Here is a 25,652-nt window from a genome sequence, read left to right as displayed (position 1 = left end):
TATATTATGGAGCCACATATCTTGATGATGATTTGGAGATTACATACTAATGAGTTTTAATGGCAATACTGAAAAGTCTGATATGATAAGGTTACCAAACAATAATCCAAACTCACCCAAATGATTTAGTAATGATCGATTTTGATCTCTACTAAAGAAGTCGGAAAACAAATCGACCAACCACCGAATGAGAAAATGATAGATGTCGGGCTAAAGCCAATTGAAATCAATCGAACGGCTTTGCTAGAAAATTCCGGATGGCAGAGTAAAGAAGACTTTTTCTCTTAAAAGTATGAAGAGAGAAGAGTGAAAACTGAGACTATGGAATAACTAATGTATGACTATGTTTACTCTTATTAATGAAGTTCTATCGAGTAAAAAAGATGGTTTTTTTAATTAAACCGACCAATTGAACAAAATTTTATTAAACCGACATTGGAACAAAATTTATCGGACCGTCTTAGAAATCTCTCTCTCTCACACCGTCTTTCTCTCTCCCTATCAAATCCCTTCTCTCTAATATGCGATCTTCAAAACCCTAGTTTCTTCGGATCGCTTCCAAACTTGCGATTATCTCCAAGATAGTCAAATCCTTCGCTCTTTCTCCTTTTCTTTCTTCTCTCTTCTTCTTCTTCTTCTTCTCGTTCGTCTGCCTCACCGATCTCCATCAATCCAAAGTATTGGACCAGATCACCCTCGTCGATATTTTTGATTCGATTCCACAAGTGATTACTAGTTCTCTCAATCGGTGTAATGATCAATTCTCTATCGTGTTGAGGATTTAAAATCAGTGCTTAATCCTTCTAGTTTTGGAGCTCCTAACTGGATTGTTTCTAAATCATGAAGCTTCGAAGGAGAAGAGCTTCGGAAGTGGTGAGTGTTCCTAAACCAAGTAATTAAAACCTTAATCAACTGTTTGTCTTTGGAATTTAGAGAACATGGCTCTTTTAGTTTCCGTTTATGGTTGTTGAGATGATCTTTGATTGGTATAATGGGGTTTGAGTTCTTAAGCCAAACCTTGTGAGGCTTTTGTATCTTTTACTGGCTGTGTTAACCCTTGTTATATTCATACTTGTACCAGCCTACCAAAATCAGTTTGTTCATCAATAGTGTTACTTCTGTTCCACTTGAGCTAATACAAGAACCCCTTGCAAGCTTTCGCTGGGAATTCGACAAGGTTCGTGTGTTTCGGCTCCTTGTTTGTGAATCTTTTATACTGTCATATTCTCGTTTTGATGAATGTCGGGTTTTTTTCTTTTATTTAGGGTGACTTCCATCATTGGGTGGACCTCTTCTATCATTTTGACACTTTTTTTGAGAAGCACGTAAAAGTAAGGAAGGATCTGCGTATTGAGGAAGAATTTGATGAATCTGATCCACCTTTCCCAAAGGATGCTGTTCTTCAAGTTCTCAGAGTTATCAGACTTGTTTTGGAGAACTGCACTAACAAACAGTTTTACACTTCTTATGAGGTAAAAATCTGTGCCCTCAAGTCTTTATTCATGTTTATCAGCTCTTATTCTTTGTTGATTTCTGGTTGTTCGGCTAGATATGTTGCTTGATATACTGAGATGTCTACCTGCATAATTCTCACACTTTTTTCTTCATAACTGCAGCAGCATCTTTCTCTCCTACTTGCATCTACTGATGCAGATGTTGTTGAAGCCTGTCTGCAGACGTTAGCTGCCTTTTTGAAAAGGCCAACTGGAAAATACTCCATAAGAGATGCTTCTCTGAATCTAAAACTATTTTCCCTTGCACAAGGCTGGGGGGGAAAAGAGGAAGGCCTTGGCTTGACGTCATGTGCCACAGAACACAGTTGTGATCAGCTTTTTCTCCAGCTAGGGTGTACTCTTCTTTTTGAGTTTTATGCTTCTGATGAATCACCAAGTGAGCTTCCTGGCGGTTTACAAGTTATTCATGTACCTGATGTCAGCATGCGGTCAGAGTCTGACCTGGAACTCCTGAACAAATTAGTCATTGATCACAATGTTCCTCCCAGTTTAAGATTTGCGTTGCTGACCAGATTGAGATTTGCAAGGGCGTTCTCGTCTTTGGCAACCCGGCAACAGTATACATGCATTCGCTTATATGCTTTCATTGTTTTGGTTCAAGCAAGTGGTGACACTGAGAATGTTGTTTCTTTCTTTAATGGCGAACCGGAATTTGTAAATGAGTTAGTTACGCTGGTAAGCTATGAGGATACTGTGCCAGCGAAAATAAGGATACTATGCTTGCAATCCTTGGTTGCACTATCGCAGGATCGAACTCGGCAGCCGACTGTTTTAACTGCAGTCACCTCCGGCGGGCATCGTGGTTTGCTATCTGGCTTAATGCAGAAAGCAATTGATTCTGTTATTTGTAATACTTCCAAGTGGTCTCTTGCTTTTGCAGAAGCCTTGTTATCCCTTGTTACAGTCCTGGTTTCATCATCGTCTGGATGTTCAGCCATGCGAGAAGCTGGTCTTATTCCGACCCTAGTGCCTCTCATCAAAGATACAGATCCCCAGCACTTGCATTTGGTCAGTACTGCTGTGCATATATTAGAAGTCTTCATGGATTACAGCAATCCAGCTGCTGCTTTGTTCAGAGATTTGGGTGGCTTAGATGATACTATCTTTCGGTTAAAACAGGAAGTCTCTCGAACTGAAGACGATGTGAAAGAAATTGTTTGCTGTTCTGGTAGTAATGGGCCTGAAGACGATACTGAACAACTTCCCTATTCTGAAGCATTAATTTCGTATCACAGGAGATTGTTGTTAAAAGCGTTGTTACGTGCAATATCCCTTGGAACTTATGCTCCTGGTAACACTAACCTCTACGGTTCCGAGGAGAGCTTGTTGCCTGAATGCTTATGCATTATCTTCCGGAGGGCAAAAGATTTTGGGGGTGGAGTATTCTCGCTTGCTGCCACTGTCATGAGTGATCTCATTCATAAAGATCCCACTTGTTTCAATGCTTTAGATTCAGCTGGTTTAACTTCTGCCTTTCTTGATGCTATATCTGATGAGGTCATATGCTCTGCAGAAGCTATAACATGCATTCCGCAGTGTCTGGATGCTCTGTGTCTCAACAATAGCGGTCTTCAAGCTGTGAAGGACCGAAATGCCTTGAGGTGTTTTGTGAAAATATTTAGTTCTCCCTCTTATCTGAAGGCTCTTACTAGTGATACACCTGGTTCTCTGTCAAGTGGGCTTGATGAACTCTTGAGACATCAATCTTCGTTGCGCACTTATGGAGTTGATATGTTCATTGAAATCCTTAATTCCATCTTGATTATTGGATCTGGGATGGAGGCCACCACCTCTAAGTCAGCGGATGTGCCTACTGATGCTGCTCCTGTTCCTATGGAAATTGACGTTGATGAGAAGAGCTTGGCAGTTTCGGATGAGGCGGAACCATCTTCTGACACTTCTCCAGCAAACATTGAGCTATTTCTGCCAGATTGTGTGTGTAATGTTGCTCGTCTCTTTGAAACAGTTCTTCAGAATGCGGAAGTATGTTCCCTGTTTGTTGAGAAGAAAGGAATTGATACTGTTTTGCAGCTATTCTCTTTACCTCTTATGCCTCTATCAACCTCTCTTGGTCAAAGTTTTTCTGTCGCTTTTAAGAACTTCTCCCCTCAGCATTCAGCTGGTCTTGCCCGAATATTGTGCTCCTACTTAAGAGAACATCTGAAGAAGACAAACAACCTTTTGGTTTCCATTGAAGGTACTCAGCTTCTTAAATTAGAGTCTGCGGTCCAGACAAAGATTTTGAGATCTCTTTCTTGCCTAGAAGGCATGTTGTCCCTCTCCAACTTTTTGTTGAAAGGATCAGCTTCAGTTATCTCAGAATTGAGTGCTGCTAATGCTGATGTACTGAAAGAACTTGGTATAACATACAAGCAAACGATTTGGCAGATGGCCTTGTGTAATGATACTAAGGAAGATGAAAAAAAGAGTGTTGATCGAGCATCTGATAATTCAGTTTCAGCATCATCCAGTACTGCTGAAAGAGAGAGTGATGAGGATTCAAGCAATGCTTTAGCAGTTAGATACACAAACCCTGTATCCATTAGAAGCAGTAGCTCTCAGTCTATTTGGGGTGGGCATCGCGAATTTCTGTCTGTTGTGCGTTCTGGCAGAGGTGTTCATGGTCATACCCGCCACGCAATAGCCCGAATGAGGGGTGGGAGAACTCGTCGGCACCTGGAGTCTTTTAATTTTGATTCTGAAATTCCAGCGGATCTGCCAGTAACCTCATCTTCCCATGAGCTGAAAAAGAAAAGCACCGAAGTTCTTATTGCTGAAATTTTAAACAAGCTGAATTGTACACTACGTTTTTTTTTCACATCCCTTGTGAAAGGATTTACCTCTGCTAATCGTCGCAGGATTGATGGGCCATCATTGAGTTCAGCATCTAAGACTCTTGGTACTGCCCTAGCTAAAGTATTTCTTGAAGCTCTTAACTTCCAGGGGTACGGTGCTGCTGCTGGGCCTGATACATCTCTGTCACTGAAGTGCCGGTACCTTGGAAAAGTGGTAGATGACATAACTTTCCTGACATTTGATACTCGAAGGAGGGTCTGTTTTACAGCTATGGTGAATAGTTTTTATGTCCATGGAACATTTAAGGAACTTCTCACCACCTTTGAAGCTACAAGCCAGTTGCTTTGGAAAGTGCCGTTTTCTATTCGTGCATCTAGTACTGAGAATGAGAAGTCAGGTGAGAGAAATTTATGGTCTCACAGTAAGTGGCTGGTAGATACTCTTCAAAACTATTGCCGAGCACTGGACTATTTTGTTAACTCTACGTATCTTTTATCTCCAACCTCTCAAACGCAGCTTCTTGTACAGCCAGCTTCAGTTGATTTGTCGATTGGACTTTTTCCTGTACCAAGGGAACCTGAGACTTTTGTGCGAAATCTGCAGTCTCAGGTTCTGGAAGTCATACTACCTATATGGAACCACCCTATGTTTCCAGATTGCAATCCTAATTTTGTTGCTTCAGTTACCTCCCTTGTTACACATATTTACTCTGGTGTTGTGGATACTAGGGAAAATCGAAGTGGTGCTACTCAGGGTACAAACCAAAGAGCCTTGCCTCTACAGCCTGACGAAGCCATTGTTGGTATGATTGTTGAAATGGGATTTTCAAGGTCAAGGGCTGAAGACGCATTACGAAGAGTGGGAACGAACAGTGTTGAGATGGCTATGGACTGGTTGTTTACCAATCCTGAGGATCCTGTGCAGGAAGATGACGAATTGGCTCAAGCACTTGCACTATCTCTTGGAAATTCATCTGAAACTCCAAAACTTGAGGATACAGAAAAGCCTGTAGATGTTCCGCAGGAAGAAGCAGAACCAAAAGAACCTCCTGTTGATGAAGTCATTGCTGCATCAGTGAAGTTATTTCAGAGTGATGATTCTATTGCTTTCCCGTTAGTGGATTTGTTTGTGACACTATGTAACCGAAACAAAGGGGAAGATCGGCCAAAAATCGTGTTTTATCTTATTCAGCAACTGAAGCTTGTACAACTTGATTTCTCCAAGGATACTGGTGCTTTGACTATGATACCACACATTTTAGCATTAGTACTCTCAGAAGATGATAACACACGAGAAATTGCTGCACAGGATGGTATTGTGGCCGTAGCAATTGGTATCTTGACGGATTTCAACCTTAAGAGTGAATCTGAAACTGACATTCTGGCTCCAAAATGCATTAGTGCTTTGCTTCTTGTATTGAGCATGATGCTGCAGGCACAGACAAGACTCTCGTCTGAATATGTGGAAGGAAATCAAGGTGGATCTTTAGTGCTGAGTGATTCTCCGCAAGACTCAACAGCAGCTTTAAAGGACGCGTTATCTTCAGATGTTGCTAAAGGGGAGTCAAACCAGGCTTTGGAATCGATGTTTGGGAAATCTACAGGCTATCTGACCATGGAAGAGAGTTCTAAAGTTTTACTAATCGCCTGTGGCCTCATAAAGCAGCGTGTTCCAGCTATGATCATGCAGGCTGTGCTTCAGCTATGTGCCCGTCTAACGAAATCACATGCTTTAGCTATCCAGTTTCTGGAAAATGGAGGCTTATCTTCACTTTTTAATCTTCCGAAAAAATGTTTTTTCCCTGGGTATGATACTGTTGCATCTGTTATTGTACGGCATCTTGTTGAAGATCCTCAGACTCTCCAAATTGCTATGGAAACAGAAATACGTCAGACCTTGAGTGGGAAGAGACATATAGGTAGAGTATTACCTCGGACATTCCTGACGACAATGGCACCTGTAATTTCAAGAGATCCGGTTGTTTTTATGAAAGCTGTGGCTTCAACTTGTCAGTTGGAGTCATCAGGAGGTACGGACTTTGTGATACTGACAAAGGAAAAAGAAAAGCCGAAAGTTTCTGGCAGTGAACACGGGTTTTCTTTAAATGAACCCCTTGGAATATCTGAAAATAAGCTTCATGATGGGTCAGGAAAATGTTCAAAAAGCCACAGAAGAGTCCCCACTAACTTCATCCAAGTTATTGATCAGCTTATTGACATTGTCTTGAGTTTTCCTGGGTTGAAGAGGCAGGAAGGTGAAGCAGCCAATTTAATTTCGATGGATGTTGATGAGCCAACTACTAAAGTGAAGGGTAAATCAAAAGTTGGTGAGCCGGAGAAAGCAGAACTTGGGTCTGAAAAATCTGAAGAATTGGCCAGGGTAACTTTTATTTTGAAGTTGTTGAGTGATATTGTTCTCATGTACCTACATGGTACCAGTGTCATACTGAGACGGGATACAGAAATATCTCAACTTCGAGGGTCCAATCTACCTGATGATTCACCTGGAAATGGAGGGTTAATTTACCATGTCATTCATCGATTGCTTCCTATATCTCTCGAAAAGTTTGTTGGACCTGAAGAATGGAAGGAGAAACTGTCTGAAAAGGCGTCCTGGTTTCTGGTTGTTTTGTGCAGTCGTTCCAATGAAGGGCGTAAAAGAATAATCAATGAGCTTACGAGGGTTCTATCCGTATTTGCTTCCTTGGGAAGGAGTTCGAGTCAAAGTGTTCTATTACCTGATAAAAGAGTTCTTGCTTTTGCTAACCTGGTTTATTCGATCTTGACAAAGAATTCATCTTCAAGCAATTTCCCTGGTTGTGGCTGTTCACCTGACGTTGCAAAGAGCATGATAGACGGGGGAACTATCCAGTGTCTGACCAGCATCCTTAACGTGATTGATCTTGACCACCCTGATGCCCCAAAGCTTGTCACTCTTATTCTCAAGTCTCTCGAGACACTGACGAGGGCTGCAAATGCCGCTGAGCAGCTAAAATCAGAAGTACCAAATGAGCAAAAAAATACAGATTCTGATGAGAGACATGATAGTCATGGAACTTCAACTTCAACTGAAGTTGATGAGCTGAATCAAAATAATAGCAGTCTACAGCAAGTAACAGATGCAGTAGATAATGGACAGGAGCAGCCTCAAGTTTCCTCTCAGAGTGAAGGTGAAAGGGGTTCTAGTCTAACCCAGGCTATGCTTCAGGAGATGAGGATAGAGGGCGATGAGACAATACTGCCTGAACCTATTCAGATGGATTTCTTTCGAGAAGAGATTGAAGGTGATCAAATCGAAATGAGTTTTCATGTTGAAGATAGGGCTGACGATGATGTAGATGATGACATGGACGATGAAGGAGAGGATGATGAAGGAGATGATGAAGATGCAGATTCAGTGGAAGATGGAGCTGGTGTTATGTCTATTGCTGGAACTGATGTTGAAGACCCTGAAGATACTGGCCTTGGAGATGAATATAATGATGACATGGTTGATGAAGATGAGGAAGATGAGGATGAATATAATGATGACATGGTTGATGAAGATGAGGATGATGAGGATGAATATAATGATGACATGGTGGATGAAGATGAGGATGATTTCCACGAGACTCGTGTAATAGAAGTGCGGTGGAGGGAAGCTCTTGATGGGCTGGATCACTTCCAGATTGTTGGGCGATCTGGTGGTGGAAATGGTTTTATTGACGATATTACTGCTGAGCCGTTTGAAGGTGTGAATGTAGACGATCTGTTTGCTCTGCGGAGATCCTTGGGCTTCGAGCGTAGACGTCAAACAGGCAGATCTTCTTTTGATCGATCTGGCTCAGAAGTACATGGTTTTCAGCATCCGCTCTTCTCCAGGCCTTCACAAACTGGCAATACAGCGTCAGTTTCAGCAAGTGCTGGCAGTATATCCAGGCATTCAGAAGCTGGCAGCTACGACGTAGCACAATTTTACATGTTTGATTCACCGGTTCTACCATTTGATCAAGTACCAGTTGATCCTTTTAGTGATCGTTTAGGAGGTGGTGGGGCACCTCCTCCTTTGACTGATTATTCTGTTGTGGGTATGGATTCATCAAGAAGAGGGGTTGGTGATAGTCGGTGGACTGATGTAGGTCACCCTCAGCCTAGTAGCCTATCTGCTTCAATTGCCCAGTTGATAGAAGAACATTTTATTACCAACTTGCGTGCTTCTGCTCCAGTAGATACTGTTGTTGAAAGGGAGACTAATACCACAGAAGTCCAAGAGCAGCAGCAGCCGGATGTTCCTCCATCTGTTGGAAGCGAAACTGTTTTGGGTGATGGTAACGAAGGTGGTGAACAAAGTGAAGAACATGAACTGTTAAATAACAATGAAGTTATGCACCCTCTTCCTTTGAACAGTACACCGAATGAGATTGATAGAATGGAAGTTGGGGAAGGGGGTGGAGCACCTATTGAGCAAGTAGACCGTGAAGCAGTGCATCTTATCTCCAGTGCTCAGGGTCAATCTGATACTTCCGGTATTCAAAATGTGTCTGTTACCGCTATCCCTCCTCCAGTAGATGATCCTGATTCTAATTTTCAACCAAGTGTTGATGTAGATATGAGTAGTGATGGTGCAGAGGGAAATCAAAGTGTACAACCTTCACCTTTGGACGGTGACAACAATGAGCTCTCATCCATGGAAGCTACACAAGATGTGAGGAATGATGAACAAGTTGATGAAGGTAGCTTGGATGGTAGGGCACCTGAAGTGAATGCCATCGATCCTACATTTTTGGAAGCGCTCCCTGAAGATTTGCGGGCAGAAGTCCTTGCTTCTCAGCAAGCTCAGTCCGTCCAGCCTCCAACTTATGAACCACCTTCAGTAGACGACATAGATCCTGAATTTTTGGCTGCGCTTCCCCCAGAGATCCAAAGAGAGGTTCTTGCTCAACAAAGAGCACAAAGGATGTTACAGCAGTCACAAGGACAGCCAGTTGACATGGATAATGCTTCGATTATTGCTACTCTACCTGCTGATTTACGAGAAGAGGTTTGTATCTCTTTATTTGAATTAGGTAATTTGAATTTTGAAATGTTTATAACAATCTGAAATATGCTGTTTCCAGGTTCTCTTAACTTCTTCAGAAGCAGTTTTGGCAGCTTTGCCTCCACCTTTACTTGCGGAAGCGCAGATGCTCAGAGACCGAGCAATGAGGCACTATCAAGCTCGTAGTAGAGTTTTTGGAAGTAGCCACAGGCTAAATAATCGGAGGAATGGTTTGGGTTATAGGCTGACAGGGATGGAGAGGGGTGTTGGAGTCACTATTGGTCAGAGGGATGTTTCGTCTTCTGCAGATGGCTTGAAAGTAAAAGAGATTGAAGGAGACCCTCTTGTGAATGCTGATGCCTTGAAATCACTAATCAGGCTATTACGACTAGCACAGGTTAGAGTAATTCTGTTTTTACGCTACCCCCTTCTAGCAACTAAACAAATCAATGATTTTTGTTCTTATCTATTGACTTTTCTAATTGAAGTATCATAAGTACTTTCTTATACTTCTGTTGGTTCTAACAATGATGTTATTTTAATGTACCAGCCGTTGGGAAAAGGCCTTCTGCAGAGGCTTCTTTTAAATCTATGTGCTCACAGTTTTACAAGAGCAAATCTGGTTCAACTTTTACTGGATATGATTAGGCCAGAGATGGAAACATTACCGAGCGAGTTGGCTTTAACTAATCCGCAAAGACTCTATGGCTGTCAATTAAATGTTGTTTATGGTCGATCCCAGCTGTTGAATGGTAGTAATAACTACCGAAAGTCTTTGTTTGCTATTCTCGCAAGCGTCCAGAGCACTGACTGACTTTCTTTGCTCTTAACACAGGTCTTCCTCCTTTAGTGTTCCGTCGGGTGCTTGAGGTTTTGACGTACTTGGCTACAAATCATTCGGCTGTTGCTGACATGTTGTTTTATTTTGATTCGTCACTTCTATCCCAGTTGTCAAGCCGAAAAGGTAAAGAGAAAGTTACTCATGAGACAGATTCCCGGGATCTGGAGATACCTCTGGTTGTCTTCCTTAAACTGCTTAATCGGCCTCAGCTTTTGCAGAGTACATCTCATCTAGCGCTGGTATGTTTAGCTTGATTTTCAGAATAATAGAAATTTTCTCACGGCAACGTCCTGAATGTTGCTTTGGTTGTTATCTTATCTGTATTGTTTTAGGTCATGGGCTTGCTGCAAGTAGTTGTCTACACAGCAGCGTCCCGAATTGAGGGTTGGTCTCCGTCATCAGGAGTGCCTGAGAAACTAGAAAACAAACCTGTCGGTGAAGAAGCTTCAAGTGAAACACAAAAAGATGCTGAATCTGAGCTATCTGTTGCAAGAAGAAAGAATTGTGCTGAATTATATAACATATTCTTGCAGTTACCACAGTCGGACCTCTGCAATCTTTGCATGCTTCTTGGATATGAAGGGTGAGGGACACCTTTCTTTCTTTCTTTCTTTCTTTGCGTTCCTAAGACTTTCTTTTTATATGTAGTAGTCTACACAACATAGATCTTTTCTTTTCCTTGGTCTCAATTATTTCCTTGAATTGCTTAAGACGAACTCACATGTTTTATTACCGTAATAGGTTATCGGATAAAATTTACTCGTTAGCGGGAGAGGTACTGAAAAAGTTGGCTGCCGTAGATGTTACTCATCGCAAGTTTTTTACAAAAGAACTCTCAGAGTTGGCGAGTGGTTTGAGTTCCTCAACTGTCCGTGTGCTGGCAACACTAAGCACTACACAGAAGATGAGTCAGAATACATGTTCCATGGCAGGTGCTTCAATTCTCCGTGTTCTGCAAGTGCTTAGCTCCCTAACTTCCACTATTGATGATAGCAATGTGGGAACCGACAAAGAAACAGATCAGGAGGAACAAAACATTATGCAGGGACTAAAGGTGGCATTAGAGCCCTTGTGGCAGGAACTTGGCCAGTGTATCAGCATGACTGAGTTGCAGCTCGATCATACTGCAGCTACATCAAATGTCAATCCTGGAGATCATGTTCTAGGGATCTCTCCTACGTCATCTCTCTCTCCAGGAACTCAGAGTCTCCTGCCTCTTATTGAGGCTTTCTTTGTTCTCTGTGAGAAGATTCAAACTCCGTCAATGTTACAGCAGGATGCAACTGTGACAGCGGGAGAAGTAAAGGAGTCGTCTACTCATGGTTCTTCATCGAAAACCATTGTAGATTCTCAGAAGAAAATTGATGGTTCTGTTACATTTTCAAAGTTTGTGGAGAAGCACAGGCGGCTTTTAAATTCATTTGTTAGGCAAAATCCAAGTTTGCTGGAGAAGTCTTTTTCAATGATGCTCAAGGCACCAAGGCTGATTGATTTTGACAACAAGAAAGCGTACTTCAGGTCAAGAATAAGGCACCAACATGATCAACATATTTCTGGGCCATTACGTATTAGTGTCCGCCGAGCTTATGTGTTGGAAGATTCATACAACCAGTTACGTATGCGCTCCCCACAGGATCTGAAGGGACGTCTGAATGTGCAGTTTCAAGGTGAGGAAGGTATTGATGCTGGTGGCCTGACCCGAGAATGGTATCAGTTATTGTCAAGAGTTATATTTGACAAAGGAGCGTTGCTCTTCACTACCGTTGGAAATGATGCCACCTTCCAACCGAATCCCAATTCTGTTTACCAAACTGAGCATCTATCATACTTCAAATTTGTTGGTCGCATGGTAATATATCAGGACCTTGTCAATGCAATGATCTGATTGATCGTTTTTTGCTCTCTCTGATGTGTTTGTGATGTCACTGCAGGTGGCAAAGGCGTTGTTTGATGGGCAGCTTTTGGATGTCTATTTCACCCGTTCTTTCTATAAACACATACTTGGTGTGAAGGTGACTTATCATGACATTGAGGCGGTGGATCCTGATTACTACAAGAATTTGAAGTGGCTATTAGAGGTTTGAGGACCTAGCCTTTATTTACCTTTATCTATTACATAGCTCAAAAATAGAAGTCAGGTCCTGTGCTGTTTGAGCCTTATATATTTGTCCCCTTTTCTGTTTATTCAGAATGATGTGAGCGACATACTCGACCTCACATTTAGTATGGACGCAGATGAGGAAAAACACATTCTTTACGAGAAGACTGAGGTGTGTGGTGATTGATGTTCTTTCTTTTGTTGTGCTTTATCCCAAATTGCCTAGTATATTGAATTGATCATTTTATCTTTGATGAAAAGGTGACGGACTATGAACTTAAACCTGGAGGACGAAACATACGGGTAACAGAAGAAACAAAACATGAATATGTTGACCTTGTGGCCGACCACATACTTACCAGTGCTATACGCCCTCAAATCAACGCTTTCCTAGAAGGCTTAAATGAGTTGATACCTCGTGAGCTTGTATCAATTTTCAATGATAAAGAGCTTGAGCTCCTAATCAGCGGGTTGCCTGAGATTGATTGTAAGTTGGCATTCTATTTTTCAATATTTTTGCATCTATTTGCTTATTCATTTAAAGTTATAATAACAATCTTGTTATCTGTTTTCTTTTGTTTTTTAGTTGATGATCTAAAAGCAAATACCGAGTATACCAGCTACACGGTAGGGTCCCCTGTTATTCGTTGGTTCTGGGAGGTTGTCAAAGCTTTCAGCAAAGAAGATATGGCTAGATTTCTTCAATTTGTCACTGGAACATCAAAGGTAAAACCAATATTTGCAGCTTCTGTCCAAGTCGCTTGAGCTTCATTTTCTGATATGTACTAGTTTTTCTTCTGGTTGTTTTACAAGCGGTGTTTCTGTTTTCAGGTTCCCTTGGAAGGCTTCAAGGCACTGCAAGGTATTTCTGGCCCTCAAAGATTACAAATCCACAAAGCATATGGATCTCCGGAGCGGCTGCCATCAGCTCATACATGGTTAGACATTATTACAAAGTCTTTTTTTTTTCAGTTAAACGTGGTCGTAATTTTCATTGGTTCTGTTGCAGTTTTAACCAACTAGACCTCCCTGAGTATCAATCTAAGGAACAAGTTCAGGAACGCCTGCTTCTTGCAATTCACGAAGCCAATGAAGGTTTTGGGTTTGCTTGAACAAAGCTTAAGAAGAAGGAAGAGCTTTTGATTAAGAGCAAGAAATAGAAAACGCAAGTGGCTATTTTTGTCTGTCCATATATTATGTTAGTATATTAGTCCATTGTTTTTTTTTTAGGCTTTCTCTCTATTTCCTTAGATTTTGTTAAAAATAGTTGCAAACTCTCAAATATTAGTAGTTGATATTTGCTATCCATTTTTATAAGATGAGAAAATTACATAACTGCTGGTCATTATTTTGAATACTTCCTTTCTGTCACGCGTATTGGCATATTCCTCAACCAACATACGAAGGCCAGTTTGTTATCACAAGTTTGCAAGCCCATTGTCTTAATATCTCAACTGTCTCCAGAAGCAAGTCTCATAACATCTAGAAGAGGTTGTTGAGCATACCAAGTGTGTTCCGAGGAGGATAAACATGGGAGACTCCACTCCAAACTCCATTACCTTCACCACCTGCCTATTCAGCAAATGAAGAATCAGAGTGTGTGCATGGCATCTCTCCGAAAATCCCACACAGGGTCTTGATCTTTGTCCTCCACGTTCATCATCATTTTCATCCATTATTGCTTACTCGCCTTGTCCTTGACGTTCCACATTTGTCTCCAGCCAACAAGTATTGCTGGTATAAGCTTTGATAGTTTGTAAAATAAACATTAGCTAACATAAATACTCTTTTGCCTCTTATCAAAAAAAAAAAATGATGCTTCACAAGTTAACACACCTTCAAATTTTCTTAAAAAACATCTATATGCAATAACAGAATTCAAATTATAATGCAATAATGATAAGAAAACATTTCTCCTCCATCAACCAAAACGTGAATTAACATCTATCGAAAATAGGTGCTTCACAAGTTGACACACTTGACACACAAAATCTACAAGTGTGAGAGCGCTTGTTCATAACGAGTTTAAAGAATCGCAAAACACACTCATATTAATAATAATCAATCAACTTTTGGAAATATTCAATACTCTTTTGTTGATACATGTAGTCTTCTAAGATAAAATAAAAACGTATACACTAAACAGTTTTTTTTTTTTTTTTTTGGGGTCAATAACAGAATCTAAAAATTAAAGTTAAAATTTAAACGATAAAAGTATTTAATTGGGACGTTTATCAAAATGAAACAATGCATTGGATCGGCTTTAAAAAGCAACCAAAAAAAAAAGAGCTGTCATGATTGATATTCATCATCACAAAATAATGAAAATTGCCTTATTCACGTAATAACAAAAAGAAAATGATTTTATAACAGTCGAATCGTACGGCAGATATTTGTTGGCCCCTCCTCTTATATGATATCATAGTCAACAAGAGAACAAAGCCACAGAGAGAGAGAGACACTAAAACCCTAATCTCTTACTCACTGTCTCTCTTCTTCAATCCATGTCTTCAACACAAGAAGCGTCTGTTACTGATTTGCCCGTGAAGAGACCTAGAGAAGCAGAGGAGGACAATAACGGCGGCGCCATGGAAACAGAGAACGGTGGAGGAGAGATAAAGGAGCCTTCTTGTATGTCCTCTATTATTCCTGGATGGTTCTCTGAGATTAGTCCTATGTGGCCAGGTATAGATTCCTCTGTTTTCCCCAATTGAGGTCCGTCTAATTCCTCATGTTAATTCTCTGTGAAGCTGATTTTGAATATCTCTATCTGAGTTTGTAGGAGAAGCACATTCTCTCAAGGTAGAGAAGATTCTATTCCAAGGGAAATCAGATTACCAGGATGTTATTGTTTTCCAGGTAATAAGGACAGTTTCTTGGTTAGTCTGTCTCTCTAAGTTTGGTTCACTTTTATATAAAGTTGTCAACTTTGGTGTATTTTGTTAGTCTGCAACATATGGAAAGGTTTTGGTTTTGGATGGAGTGATTCAACTCACTGAGAGAGATGAATGTGCGTATCAAGAAATGATCACTCATCTTCCTTTGTGCTCTATCTCCAACCCCAAAAAGGTAAATCCTTTATCAACAATCTTAATCTCTAGATAATCAAAGTCTCTTGCTTTCAAATGGAAAACTGCAAGAAAGAAGGTGAATTGTCTATCAGTTATGACCATATAACTTGTTTGAGCTAGAAATACATCAAAAGGATGATCCTTTAAGGGAGTTTTAGTTTTGAGTTTGTGTTTGAGAAAGGTCTATAATTGAAGTGTTTTGAGTCTTTTCCCTCTTGCTATTGGATGGTATAACTGTAAAGTAACCAAGTGGGTTTCTTATGGAAATGTTTCTTCTTCAGGTACTGGTGATTGGAGGAGGAGATGGAGGAGTCCTGAGGGAAGTGGCACGTCATAGTTCTGTTGAGCAGATTGACATTTGTGAAATAGATAAAATGGTGGTTGATGTGAGTACTTGTCAGATTTCTTTCATTTATTATTATGCATCTTGCAAGTGCATTGTGATGAACCTTTACTTAAGTTTAATATGTTTTCTTCCACCTTATGGGATCTTTCTTCAGGTGGCTAAGCAGTATTTCCCTAATGTAGCAGTTGGATACGAGGATCCTCGTGTCAACCTCATCATTGGCGATGGTACACAATGCTCTCTGCTTTCATCTCTCTCTTTTGAGATCAGTTTTTATAAACAATGTTGTGGCCATTTTTTTGTAGGTGTTGCTTTCTTGAAGAACGCTGCTGAAGGAACCTATGATGCAGTTATTGTTGATTCATCTGATCCAATCGGTCCAGCAAAAGAGCTATTTGAGAAACCTTTCTTTGAGTCAGTGAATAGAGCTCTTCGTCCTGGTGGAGTTGTGTGCACACAAGCTGAAAGCTTGTGGCTTCACATGGATATCATTGAAGACATTGTTTCTAATTGCCGTGACATCTTTAAAGGATCTGTTAACTACGCTTGGACCAGTGTTCCAACTTACCCGAGGTCTTTGAAATTGATCTTGAAAACATTTATGCTTTTTTTGTTTGCATTGATCTCAAACGTCTGAGTTTGTATGTGATTCATTTGCAGTGGAGTCATTGGATTCATGCTTTGTTCATCTGAAGGACCACAAGTCGATTTCAAGAAGCCAGTGAGTCTAATCGATACTGATGAAAGCTCTATCAAATCACACTGTCCCTTGAAGTATTACAACGCTGAGGTACATAAAAAGTAGTTAGTGTAACAATCATTTTCGAAATGTGTGAATCATTGTTAAGAATTGTGATTGAATCTTTTTGTGTTGCAGATTCACTCAGCTGCTTTCTGCTTGCCCTCTTTTGCTAAGAAGGTGATTGATTCGAAAGCCAACTAGAAAAGAGAAGAGAAATCATTTGCTTTAGAGAAACTTCATGTGGAAGTGATAATATGATGATACAATGATCCTTTGGAAAAAAATAAAGAAGTTTTAATTTTTAGAATGTAATGTTCTTTCACCTGCAATGTTATGTGACTGCACTGAGCTATCAATCTCTTTTTATAAGCATTACACATATTTCATATCCTTTTTTTAACGTTATGCATCTATAATTGACTAACTTTCGATTTAATGTGATCACATAATATGATTTAAAACCCAAAAATTTGTAGACTAATTTTTTATCATTTTGACATGTTTCCTCTAAATTATAAAAATAAGGGCAAATAAAACAAATATTTTAATAGGTGTGATTTGGACCAAAAATAGAAAAAATGGAGAGGCAAAACTGTTTTATGGGCCTTAATAAAAATTAAATGTTTTGGGCTTACATCATCAGCCGTCCAAAACAGTTGGTTTGTCCAACAGAACTTGTATACGTGTTCACTGGTATTGTCGACGTTGACGTTATAATTATAACAAGAGGTTGACCATCGTTATTCACGTGTGTATGGGTTCACATCTATCATGACATCACAATATTACAAACATTACCTAATTTATGACTTTTAAATCTAATGATAATTTTACTTGATCGTCATCAATTATGTTTAATTTTCTGTCGCTCTCAATTCCTAATAATACCACTTAATAGGTCCTTCTTGAAGTAGTTGGATTGCCACTTGCAACTTTAACCAGCATATAACCTTGTACATGTTCCTTTTTTTTAGTTAAAGACCTTGTACATGTTCTTAAGACGAAGAAAAAACTAACTATAGTATATGATTTGTTAGGTTACATTTATATTATATGTAGAAAAGAAAGTAGCAAAAGATACCGATGAGTAGTGCTTATGTACAGTAGATGGTTGATTCATGCCCATTTAATTTTAAAATAGTTAAACCAATTTTATGATTTAAATTGTATATATTTTAAACTAAACTGAAATATTTATGCTATAGTATCAAAGACTTTGAACTATTACGTATAACGTATGTGTTGATTTTATAGCATATTATATGTTGAGAAGATAGTTTATCATATATATTTTATAATATTTGAAACAATTGGTTAATAGATTTTTTTTATTTTTTTTTAAAACAAAATAAAAAATAAAACCAATTTTACCTTTCAAATAAAATGGAGAAGATGTCTTGTTGACATGATGCTAATGACTAATGAGTATTGATCCGAAATATTGTTCTTGGATGTAATTACATCATAAGATTTGTCGGCTTCGAGGATTGCAATATTATATTATTTGAAGCATTATTATTAGATGTGTGATCATTTTTGTGGCTTTAAATGCTTCCCACGTCTTCTAAAATGAAAATTCAAAGGAATGTTGATAAAATGTTTTAGCCTTTTAGGGTCTAATGACTCGTGCTAGCATTAAGTATTCAAAAAAAAACAAAAAAAAAGGAAATAATTCTGGTTATCGCAGAATAGTAACTAGTAAAACGTATAAAAATTAATAAAGACAAAACTAAGTTGAAAAAGATAGAGTTCCACAACAAACAATGACGCCATCGGTAGCTAAGTAAAGTCAATATCTAACTAATTAAATAGCAAAATAGTAGTAGATGTTAACGTAATCACATTCGTAATATTCTGTAATGACGCAAACTCGGGGATGCAGCGACAAAAGAACCATTACCTAACAAAAGTAGGAAACTCTCTTGTAATTTGAACAATCTTCCAATAGTTTGTCCATTATATTTGTTTTTTTTTTGTACTATTTTATTCAAGAATCGAACATATTTCTAATTTTTCTACATGGACCAGGTCTCAACATTATGAATCACATCCGATATTACGAAAAACTCTATTAAAATGATTACTAACTCTATTTTTAACTATTTTTCAACCATATAGATTATTTACAAATTCATACATATGGACCGTTTTGGTGTCTTCAGATACGACCTATGAGGAGATAAGAAAGAATCGAATCATTGACAATTATTGTTTGTGATTCTGCAGAAACTGAAGAGCACTTCACGTTCTTTGCACACGTGTATGTCCAATATCGCACGCCATATTAACCGCGGTTCCAGTTGCATCAGAATGTGTCCAGAGATGAACCACGTGGAAACCGGTTTGTGGAAAACCGGAATCGTCATAAACGCTTATCGGTTTCTGTCATGATCGTAATAATCATGCACGCGTGGATCAATCATCTCTCTTAGTAAGTTTTGATGATATTTTGTAGACGTTTTTCTTTACTTTTGATGAAACTCTCTAGAAAACTTTAAATTATCCACGAATATGTGGAGCTCTATGTAGACGCATAATTGTGCCGCATATAAATGCCGTCAGCTTAATTTTGGCAGTTTTCGTTACACGAAAATGGAACAAATGTAAATGATCAAATAAGAGAGGACCCATAACATCATATATGTGTCGGCCTTTCGATCACCCTCTCCACATAAAACCTCAAATGGCCATATTTTTTTCATTTATATATTTCTTAAATGGAGTAATACCCATTACCCAAAAAAGTGGTCACCAAGAGGAATTATTCTGTTATAGATTCCACCATCGAAGCTAAAAGCAAATAGATATATTATTGATAAAATAAAATAAGGATGGCTGCTAGAAATAGAAACGCATGGGTGTTTTGGATAATCCTATAATATATGTTTGGTAAATATAATATTACATTTTCGATAACTTATTGTATTAAGTTCATATTTAAAACCAACTCGTGCTAAGAAACGAATAAATGCCGTGGAGCATAAATATTAGTAACTTGGTATATTAAATAAGTGAGACTTACATTTGTTTTTAAAATTTGGTCAAGGGTTTACATTTCTCATTTAAAGAAATGTCATAAGATAAACTAAACAAAAATTATAGTTGTTGAGATTAGGTAGCTTGAATGTTAACTCAAAAGTTTCATGCTTTTTCATTCGCTCAATTGCTTTTGTTTTGAATGGAGCAATCAGAAGAAAATAAGTTTAATTGTTAAAACAAGTCGCCAACAATTTTTGAACCATTGAAAACATAAACCAATATTTGAAGCATTTAAGAAAGATTTTTTTTTTGAATCATGGATGTTGAAAACTTTGACTTCGATCAAAGGACAAAATTTTCAATTTTCAATCTTTATGATATCGTAAATCACTTTATTTTTGAAAAGTGAATCAAAAAACATTTGTCGAACTCTAATAGCTTGAACTCAAAATTTTTCAGTAATCATAAAATCTCCAGATTTTACTGCATTTTTTATTTTTACATTCGAATTACCTTGTTTAAATATGTAGATTATGTACTTTCGCTTTTGTTTTCCTTAACCATATTGTTTTCCTTTTAAAACATAGATGCCAAATATTAAGTTTATTTTAGTATCACTTTAAACCACATATCTTAAACAATTTAGTTACATTAAATTCAAACAATATAATGCAAGTAAATGAATAAAGATGGGGATATAAAAAAAGGTAAAGAAAAACAAAGGTAAAGATTGCTTTGACTAAATATAGCCAAATAGGCAAATATAATTACAGTCCTTCATCTTTTCTCTAGCTTTAGAATTTGTCTTCAAATATGAACATAATTAGTATAGTATTTTGATAATCACTTTATAGAAAGCTTGAATTATATGAATCAACATCCCACTTATCAAAAGCCACACTTTTCATTTCCTTTTTCACTCTCACTTTGACATTTTAACTTTCCTCATAATTACAAAAAAATATTGTATTAAATAGTAATTACTAAAATTAAGAAAATTCTTAGCATCTGAAGATTTAGTTGACTAATCTCAGACCTAATCTGTTTCAGTAAACTCTATATATGTAAATTAAATTATATCTCTGATTATAAATTAAAAACAAAAAAACAAAAAACGTCTCTTTGTATCTCCTCAAAAGCCGAAACAAAACCTCTCTTTCTCACAAGTAAGCAACTTCAAAATCTGGTTAACCCAAATTACAAAAAAAACAAAAAAATAAAAAGTCGCTCTCTTTCTTCTTAAAAATCTCAACTTTGTCGTCCAAAACTCCAAATCCAGAAACCCATACGCAAATATCCTTCTACGTGTTTGCTCCTTTCACGTTTTTCTCGAATCTTCTCGCATTTACCAATCAAACAGATTCTAAAGTTCCAAACTTTTTCTTTCTTTCTCAAACCATTCTCTGTTTCTCAACTCTTCACTTTCCAGTGGTAAGATTTGAATCATGGGTTTCTCAAATTCTTAACTTTTCACAAAAGCCCACCATGGAAATCGAATCAGGAAGTTATCAAAACGCCAAGGTAAGTCATCATCAGATTTGATCACAAAGTTCTTACCTTTACGAAAACTCTCTTCTCTTTCCTCGTAATCATCGATATCTGATTTTGTTGATTGCAGAAGGAATCATGGAGAACAGTATTAACATTAGCGTATCAAAGCTTAGGTGTTGTATACGGAGACTTGAGTATTTCACCTCTATATGTATACAAAAGCACATTCGCTGAAGACATTCATCACTCTGAATCCAACGAAGAGATCTTTGGTGTTTTGTCTTTCATCTTTTGGACAATCACTCTTGTCCCTCTTCTTAAATACGTTTTCATAGTTCTTAGAGCAGATGATAATGGTGAAGGAGGCACTTTTGCTCTTTACTCGCTTTTATGTCGACACGCACGAGTCAACTCGTTACCGAGTTGTCAATTGGCTGATGAGCAGCTTATTGAGTATAAGACTGATTCAATTGGTTCGTCTTCGATGCCTCAATCTGGTTTTGCAGCGAGTTTGAAATCTACTCTTGAGAAACATGGAGTTTTGCAGAAGATTTTGCTTGTTCTTGCTTTGATTGGGACTTGTATGGTTATTGGTGATGGTGTTCTCACGCCTGCTATTTCAGGTTTAGTCAACAAAAATATCTTTGACTTTTCTCTTTGTTTCATGTCAAAGACAAGATCATTGATTTGTTTTACTTATCACTGTTCATTTCTTTTGTCTATTACAGTTTTTTCTGCAGTATCTGGTGTTGAGCTTTCAATGTCTAAGGAGCATCACAAGTGTGAGTTTTTTCTCACTATTCTTGATTAGTTTCCTAGGCCTAGTTCATGGTGATTGTGGTCATAGATTGAGTCTAGTTTTCTCACAAGCTTGGGTCCTAGAATCATCCTGAAGTCGTCGGGTTTTTTTTCTTAACTGTGGAGCCCGTTGTTCCCACCATCTGTTTATTTGATTGCTTGATAGAGTTTGCACGTAACACGAATTAAATATCGTGGCGCCATCACGATATCAGGATTATCTATATCGCTTTCGGTTCCTTAATTTGATGGCCCACGTTATTGAATAGGTGTTTGGAGTCTTCTCTAGACATCAAGTGGATATCTATACCAAAACTAGTAGTTCATTATTGGATCTTTGTGTAACATTTTACTTTATTATTGAGTTTCAATCTGCAACTGTCATGTTCAACAAGTCTCGTAGATGTTAAAGTTTTGACCTTTTGCCTCATAATAAGGTTATTGTGATTGTGTCTGAAACTTTTTTCTTTGGCTTTTTGTTTTGTTTATGCAGATATAGAACTCCCTGCTGCTTGTGTAATTCTGATAGGTTTGTTTGCACTTCAGCACTACGGTACACACAGGGTCGGGTTCTTGTTCGCCCCGGTGATTCTGTTGTGGCTAATGTGTATCAGCGCCATCGGTGTTTACAACATTTTCCATTGGAACCCGCATGTGTACCAAGCACTTTCTCCTTATTACATGTACAAGTTCCTCAAGAAAACTCAAAGTAGAGGCTGGATGTCTCTTGGTGGTATCTTACTCTGCATTACAGGTTCCGAAGCAATGTTTGCGGATCTAGGACATTTTTCTCAACTCTCAATCAAGGTCTTATAGACTTCTTCTCTTCTCTATTTCTTCTTAACATTTGTTCTCCATTTTCCTTCTTAACATTCTCTATTGTCCTCTTGTTACAGATTGCTTTTACGTCACTTGTTTACCCGTCCTTGATACTCGCCTACATGGGACAAGCAGCTTATCTCTCTCAGCATCATATTATTGAAAGCGAATACAATATCGGGTTTTATGTATCGGTACCAGAAAGATTAAGATGGCCAGTTCTTGTGATCGCTATACTCGCTGCTGTAGTTGGAAGTCAAGCAATCATCACAGGAACATTCTCGATCATCAAACAATGCTCTGCATTGGGATGCTTCCCTAAAGTGAAGATTGTTCATACGTCATCCAAAATCCACGGTCAGATTTACATCCCTGAGATCAATTGGATCTTGATGGTTCTCTGTTTAGCTGTCACCATTGGCTTCAGAGACACCAAGCGGTTGGGTAATGCTTCAGGTATTTATAACTGAAATCATTTCATTTTAGTTTGGTTACTACTTCAGGTACCGTTGCTAACTAACTAACCGTTGATAATGTTTTTTTAATAGGATTGGCGGTTATAACTGTTATGCTGGTGACAACATGCTTAATGTCACTAGTGATTGTACTTTGCTGGCACAAGAGTGTCATCTTTGCAATCGTATTCGTTGTATTCTTCGGCACAATCGAATCTCTCTACTTCTCTGCTTCCTTAATCAAATTCCTCGAAGGCGCATGGGTTCCAATCGCCCTCGCTTTTTGCTTCCTTCTCGCGATGTGTACTTGGCACTACGGAACACTCAAGCGCTATGAGTACGATGTGCAAAACAAAGTCTCGGTCAACTGGCTCCTCAGTCTTAGTCAAACCCTCGGGATCGCACGTGTCCGTGGCCTTGGACTCATCCACACCGAGCTCGTCTCTGGTGTCCCCGCGATATTCTCTCATTTTGTCACCAACCTCCCTGCCTTCCACCAGGTTCTCGTCTTCCTCTGTGTCAAATCTGTTCCGGTTCCGCATGTTCGTCCTCAGGAACGGTTTCTAGTAGGACGCATCGGGCCAAAAGAGTTCCGCATATACCGTTGCATTGTCCGGTTCGGGTACCGTGATGTCCACAAAGACGATTTCGAGTTTGAAGGCGATCTTGTATGTAGCATTGCCGAGTTTATCCGTACTGAAGCTGAAACCGCCGCCACCGCTGCAGAGACCAACGGAGAGGATGATGATAGAATGTCAGTAGTAGGTACTTGTTCCACATACATGCAAGGAATTGAGGATCACTACGAAAGCGATATTGATGACCCTGATAAACCAGGGACGTCAGAGATTCGATCACCAAAACCAAAGAAAAAGAGTAAGAGTAAGGTCAAAAAGAGAGTGAGGTTTGTTGTCCCGGAGACTCCAAAGATAGAAAAGGAAACTAGGCAAGAGTTAATGGAGCTAACAGAGGCACGAGAGGGAGGCGTGGCTTATATAATGGGAAACGCTTATATGAAAGCGAAGCCAGGATCAGGATTACTCAAGAGACTCGCCATTAACATTGGCTACGAGTTTCTTAGGAGGAACACTAGAGGTCCTAGAAACATGCTTACCTCGCCTCACGCTTCTACTTTAGAAGTCGGTATGATCTATAATGTCTAAAGGGGGGTATTTTGGTCTTTTTGTAAATGCTTTTGTTGTGGTTTAATTTGCCAAAAAAAAAAAAATGAATTAGATATAGCTAAAGAAATTTTGTTCTGTGGAGGTTTTGCTAAAGGTTGTTAGAGTTTATAGCTCAAGAATCCTCCCTTAGAGCCAAATATAGAGTTCAAACTTGTGTACAAATGATATATGTGAATCATGTTTACAATATGTTTGTGATTACATTGTCCCATTTTAAAGCAAAAAATAGTCCATGAGGTTGTATGGAGCATGGTGGGCTACTAATGGGCCATCAAAACAAAATTTCGAAAAAGTTAAAACCGGTTAAGCTAATCAGATTTAGCCAGACCGGACCAAATCCGAAGATGAAAATCCATTCGTCGAGCTGTCAATGTTGGACTGGTATTAATTTGTCTGAAAGCGATCTGACTTTGGATAATATTACTCAAATAACAGCTCAAATGTTTTAAAACTGAAACCACGTGCTTCTCTAAATTTTAGTTATCCTTTCTCTTTCGTTTATATTATTAATTTTTCTGACTCAAATTCAGTCTTGCTTTTTTTTTATAAATGAAACTATTTAAGCAATCTCATTGTATGAGTTTTTGTATGATTTATCTAATAAGTAGTATATTCTTTTTTATGTGTCCCTAGTTATCTTCTTTACGTCATGAATTTTCTTGTCGTGTATGAAATATTATAATTTGCAGACATTGTGTTCGAAACGTAAACTCAGAAGTCTTATACAAGAATATACAGTTTTGATAATTTACTTATTACTTGTGGTTGTGACTTGTGATACCTAACAATTATTATCGAAAAAGTTCTTGAAACAAAATATTTGTCTGTATAAATATCCTATCAATTTCGTTAATTTAAAATTTTCAATTTAAGTATTCAGACTTAACAACTTATACAAATGTAGTCTGGTTGGTATAAGCCTTGTTATGTATGTACGATTGATGTCGTAGTCAATGTAGTTGATACCGTACAATTCGATCTAAGCTAATATTTTTGTCGTCCGACTTAAAACTATATAAGCATCAATGTTTTGGTGATTACGAATTAGCAAAAACACAATTTTCAAGAAGGAAAAAAAAAATATTTCACAGTAATACATTAGACACTCAATGACAGCTAACTGTAAACAAAAATACAAAACACAAAACAGTGTAATACAAAAGAATTTTTATGTATAAAATATGTCGGTTATTAAATATCCAAAAATGAAAATGTACTTGGATGTTACAGCTATGAGACAACTACTAAGATAAAGAAGAAAAAAAAAAGGGAAGCTTCGAAGGTGGGCTTTGGCTTTGATACAGACGTGCACAGATCCTTTCCCATGTAAAAACTTTGATAATTCTGACGTGTAATTTTTCCATTGGTAAAACATGTTTTGACTTTTTACTTACGTAAGTGGAAACGCATTTTGCAAAAAAATATCATATCCCTCGAAACACTTATCCATTCACAGAAACATTCTGATCCTCGTTTTTAGTTAATTCGTGTCGAACTCTCAT

At 38.3% G+C, this 25,652-nt stretch overlaps 3 protein-coding genes and 1 long non-coding RNA gene across 4 annotated transcripts; 3 read left to right on the top strand and 1 right to left on the bottom strand.

The window, feature by feature from the left end:
- The first annotated feature begins 469 nt into the window (after window positions 1-469).
- UPL2 (ubiquitin-protein ligase 2) lies at window positions 470-13,668 on the top strand. Its single transcript, NM_105700.3, has 15 exons — window positions 470-873; window positions 1,082-1,177; window positions 1,266-1,472; window positions 1,617-9,329; window positions 9,406-9,723; window positions 9,877-10,078; window positions 10,162-10,406; window positions 10,500-10,750; window positions 10,909-12,016; window positions 12,099-12,245; window positions 12,357-12,437; window positions 12,527-12,752; window positions 12,852-12,991; window positions 13,097-13,203; window positions 13,275-13,668. Exons 1-15 carry the CDS (start codon window positions 841-843, stop codon window positions 13,375-13,377), a joined length of 10,977 nt encoding a protein of 3,658 aa, NP_177189.1. The 5' UTR covers window positions 470-840; the 3' UTR covers window positions 13,378-13,668.
- A 120-nt stretch (window positions 13,669-13,788) lies between these two features.
- Window positions 13,789-13,988, bottom strand: AT1G09163. Its single transcript, NR_139573.1, has one exon. It is a non-coding gene; the product is annotated as an other RNA (long non-coding RNA).
- A 538-nt stretch (window positions 13,989-14,526) lies between these two features.
- Window positions 14,527-16,884, top strand: SPDS2 (spermidine synthase 2). Its single transcript, NM_105699.4, has 8 exons — window positions 14,527-14,950; window positions 15,048-15,124; window positions 15,212-15,334; window positions 15,618-15,722; window positions 15,837-15,909; window positions 15,988-16,255; window positions 16,343-16,472; window positions 16,560-16,884. Exons 1-8 carry the CDS (start codon window positions 14,770-14,772, stop codon window positions 16,623-16,625), a joined length of 1,023 nt encoding a protein of 340 aa, NP_177188.1. The 5' UTR covers window positions 14,527-14,769; the 3' UTR covers window positions 16,626-16,884.
- A 3,607-nt stretch (window positions 16,885-20,491) lies between these two features.
- On the top strand, window positions 20,492-24,379 carry KUP6 (K+ uptake permease 6). Its single transcript, NM_105698.5, has 6 exons — window positions 20,492-20,924; window positions 21,022-21,517; window positions 21,623-21,676; window positions 22,186-22,499; window positions 22,589-22,967; window positions 23,060-24,379. Exons 1-6 carry the CDS (start codon window positions 20,889-20,891, stop codon window positions 24,127-24,129), a joined length of 2,349 nt encoding a protein of 782 aa, NP_177187.2. The 5' UTR covers window positions 20,492-20,888; the 3' UTR covers window positions 24,130-24,379.
- The last annotated feature ends 1,273 nt before the right edge of the window (window positions 24,380-25,652 follow it).

This window comes from Arabidopsis thaliana, assembly GCF_000001735.4.
Source record: "Arabidopsis thaliana chromosome 1 sequence".
Lineage (NCBI taxonomy): Eukaryota > Viridiplantae > Streptophyta > Magnoliopsida > Brassicales > Brassicaceae > Arabidopsis > Arabidopsis thaliana.
This window is presented reverse-complemented; position numbering and strand designations above follow the sequence as displayed.

Coding starts and splice junctions, on each gene's coding strand:
- KUP6 (NM_105698.5), top strand. CDS start 20,889: ATGGAAATCGAATCAGGAAGTTATCAAAACGCCAAG. Junction 21,677..22,185: donor GTCTAAGGAGCATCACAAGT/GTGAGTTTTTTC, acceptor TTGTTTATGCAG/ATATAGAACTCCCTGCTGCT. Junction 22,968..23,059: donor GCGGTTGGGTAATGCTTCAG/GTATTTATAACT, acceptor TTTTTTTAATAG/GATTGGCGGTTATAACTGTT.
- UPL2 (NM_105700.3), top strand. CDS start 841: ATGAAGCTTCGAAGGAGAAGAGCTTCGGAAGTG. Junction 12,246..12,356: donor ATTTGAAGTGGCTATTAGAG/GTTTGAGGACCT, acceptor CTGTTTATTCAG/AATGATGTGAGCGACATACT. Junction 12,992..13,096: donor TTGTCACTGGAACATCAAAG/GTAAAACCAATA, acceptor TTCTGTTTTCAG/GTTCCCTTGGAAGGCTTCAA.
- SPDS2 (NM_105699.4), top strand. CDS start 14,770: ATGTCTTCAACACAAGAAGCGTCTGTTACTGATTTGCCCGTGAAGAGA. Junction 14,951..15,047: donor GATTAGTCCTATGTGGCCAG/GTATAGATTCCT, acceptor CTGAGTTTGTAG/GAGAAGCACATTCTCTCAAG. Junction 15,910..15,987: donor CAACCTCATCATTGGCGATG/GTACACAATGCT, acceptor ATTTTTTTGTAG/GTGTTGCTTTCTTGAAGAAC.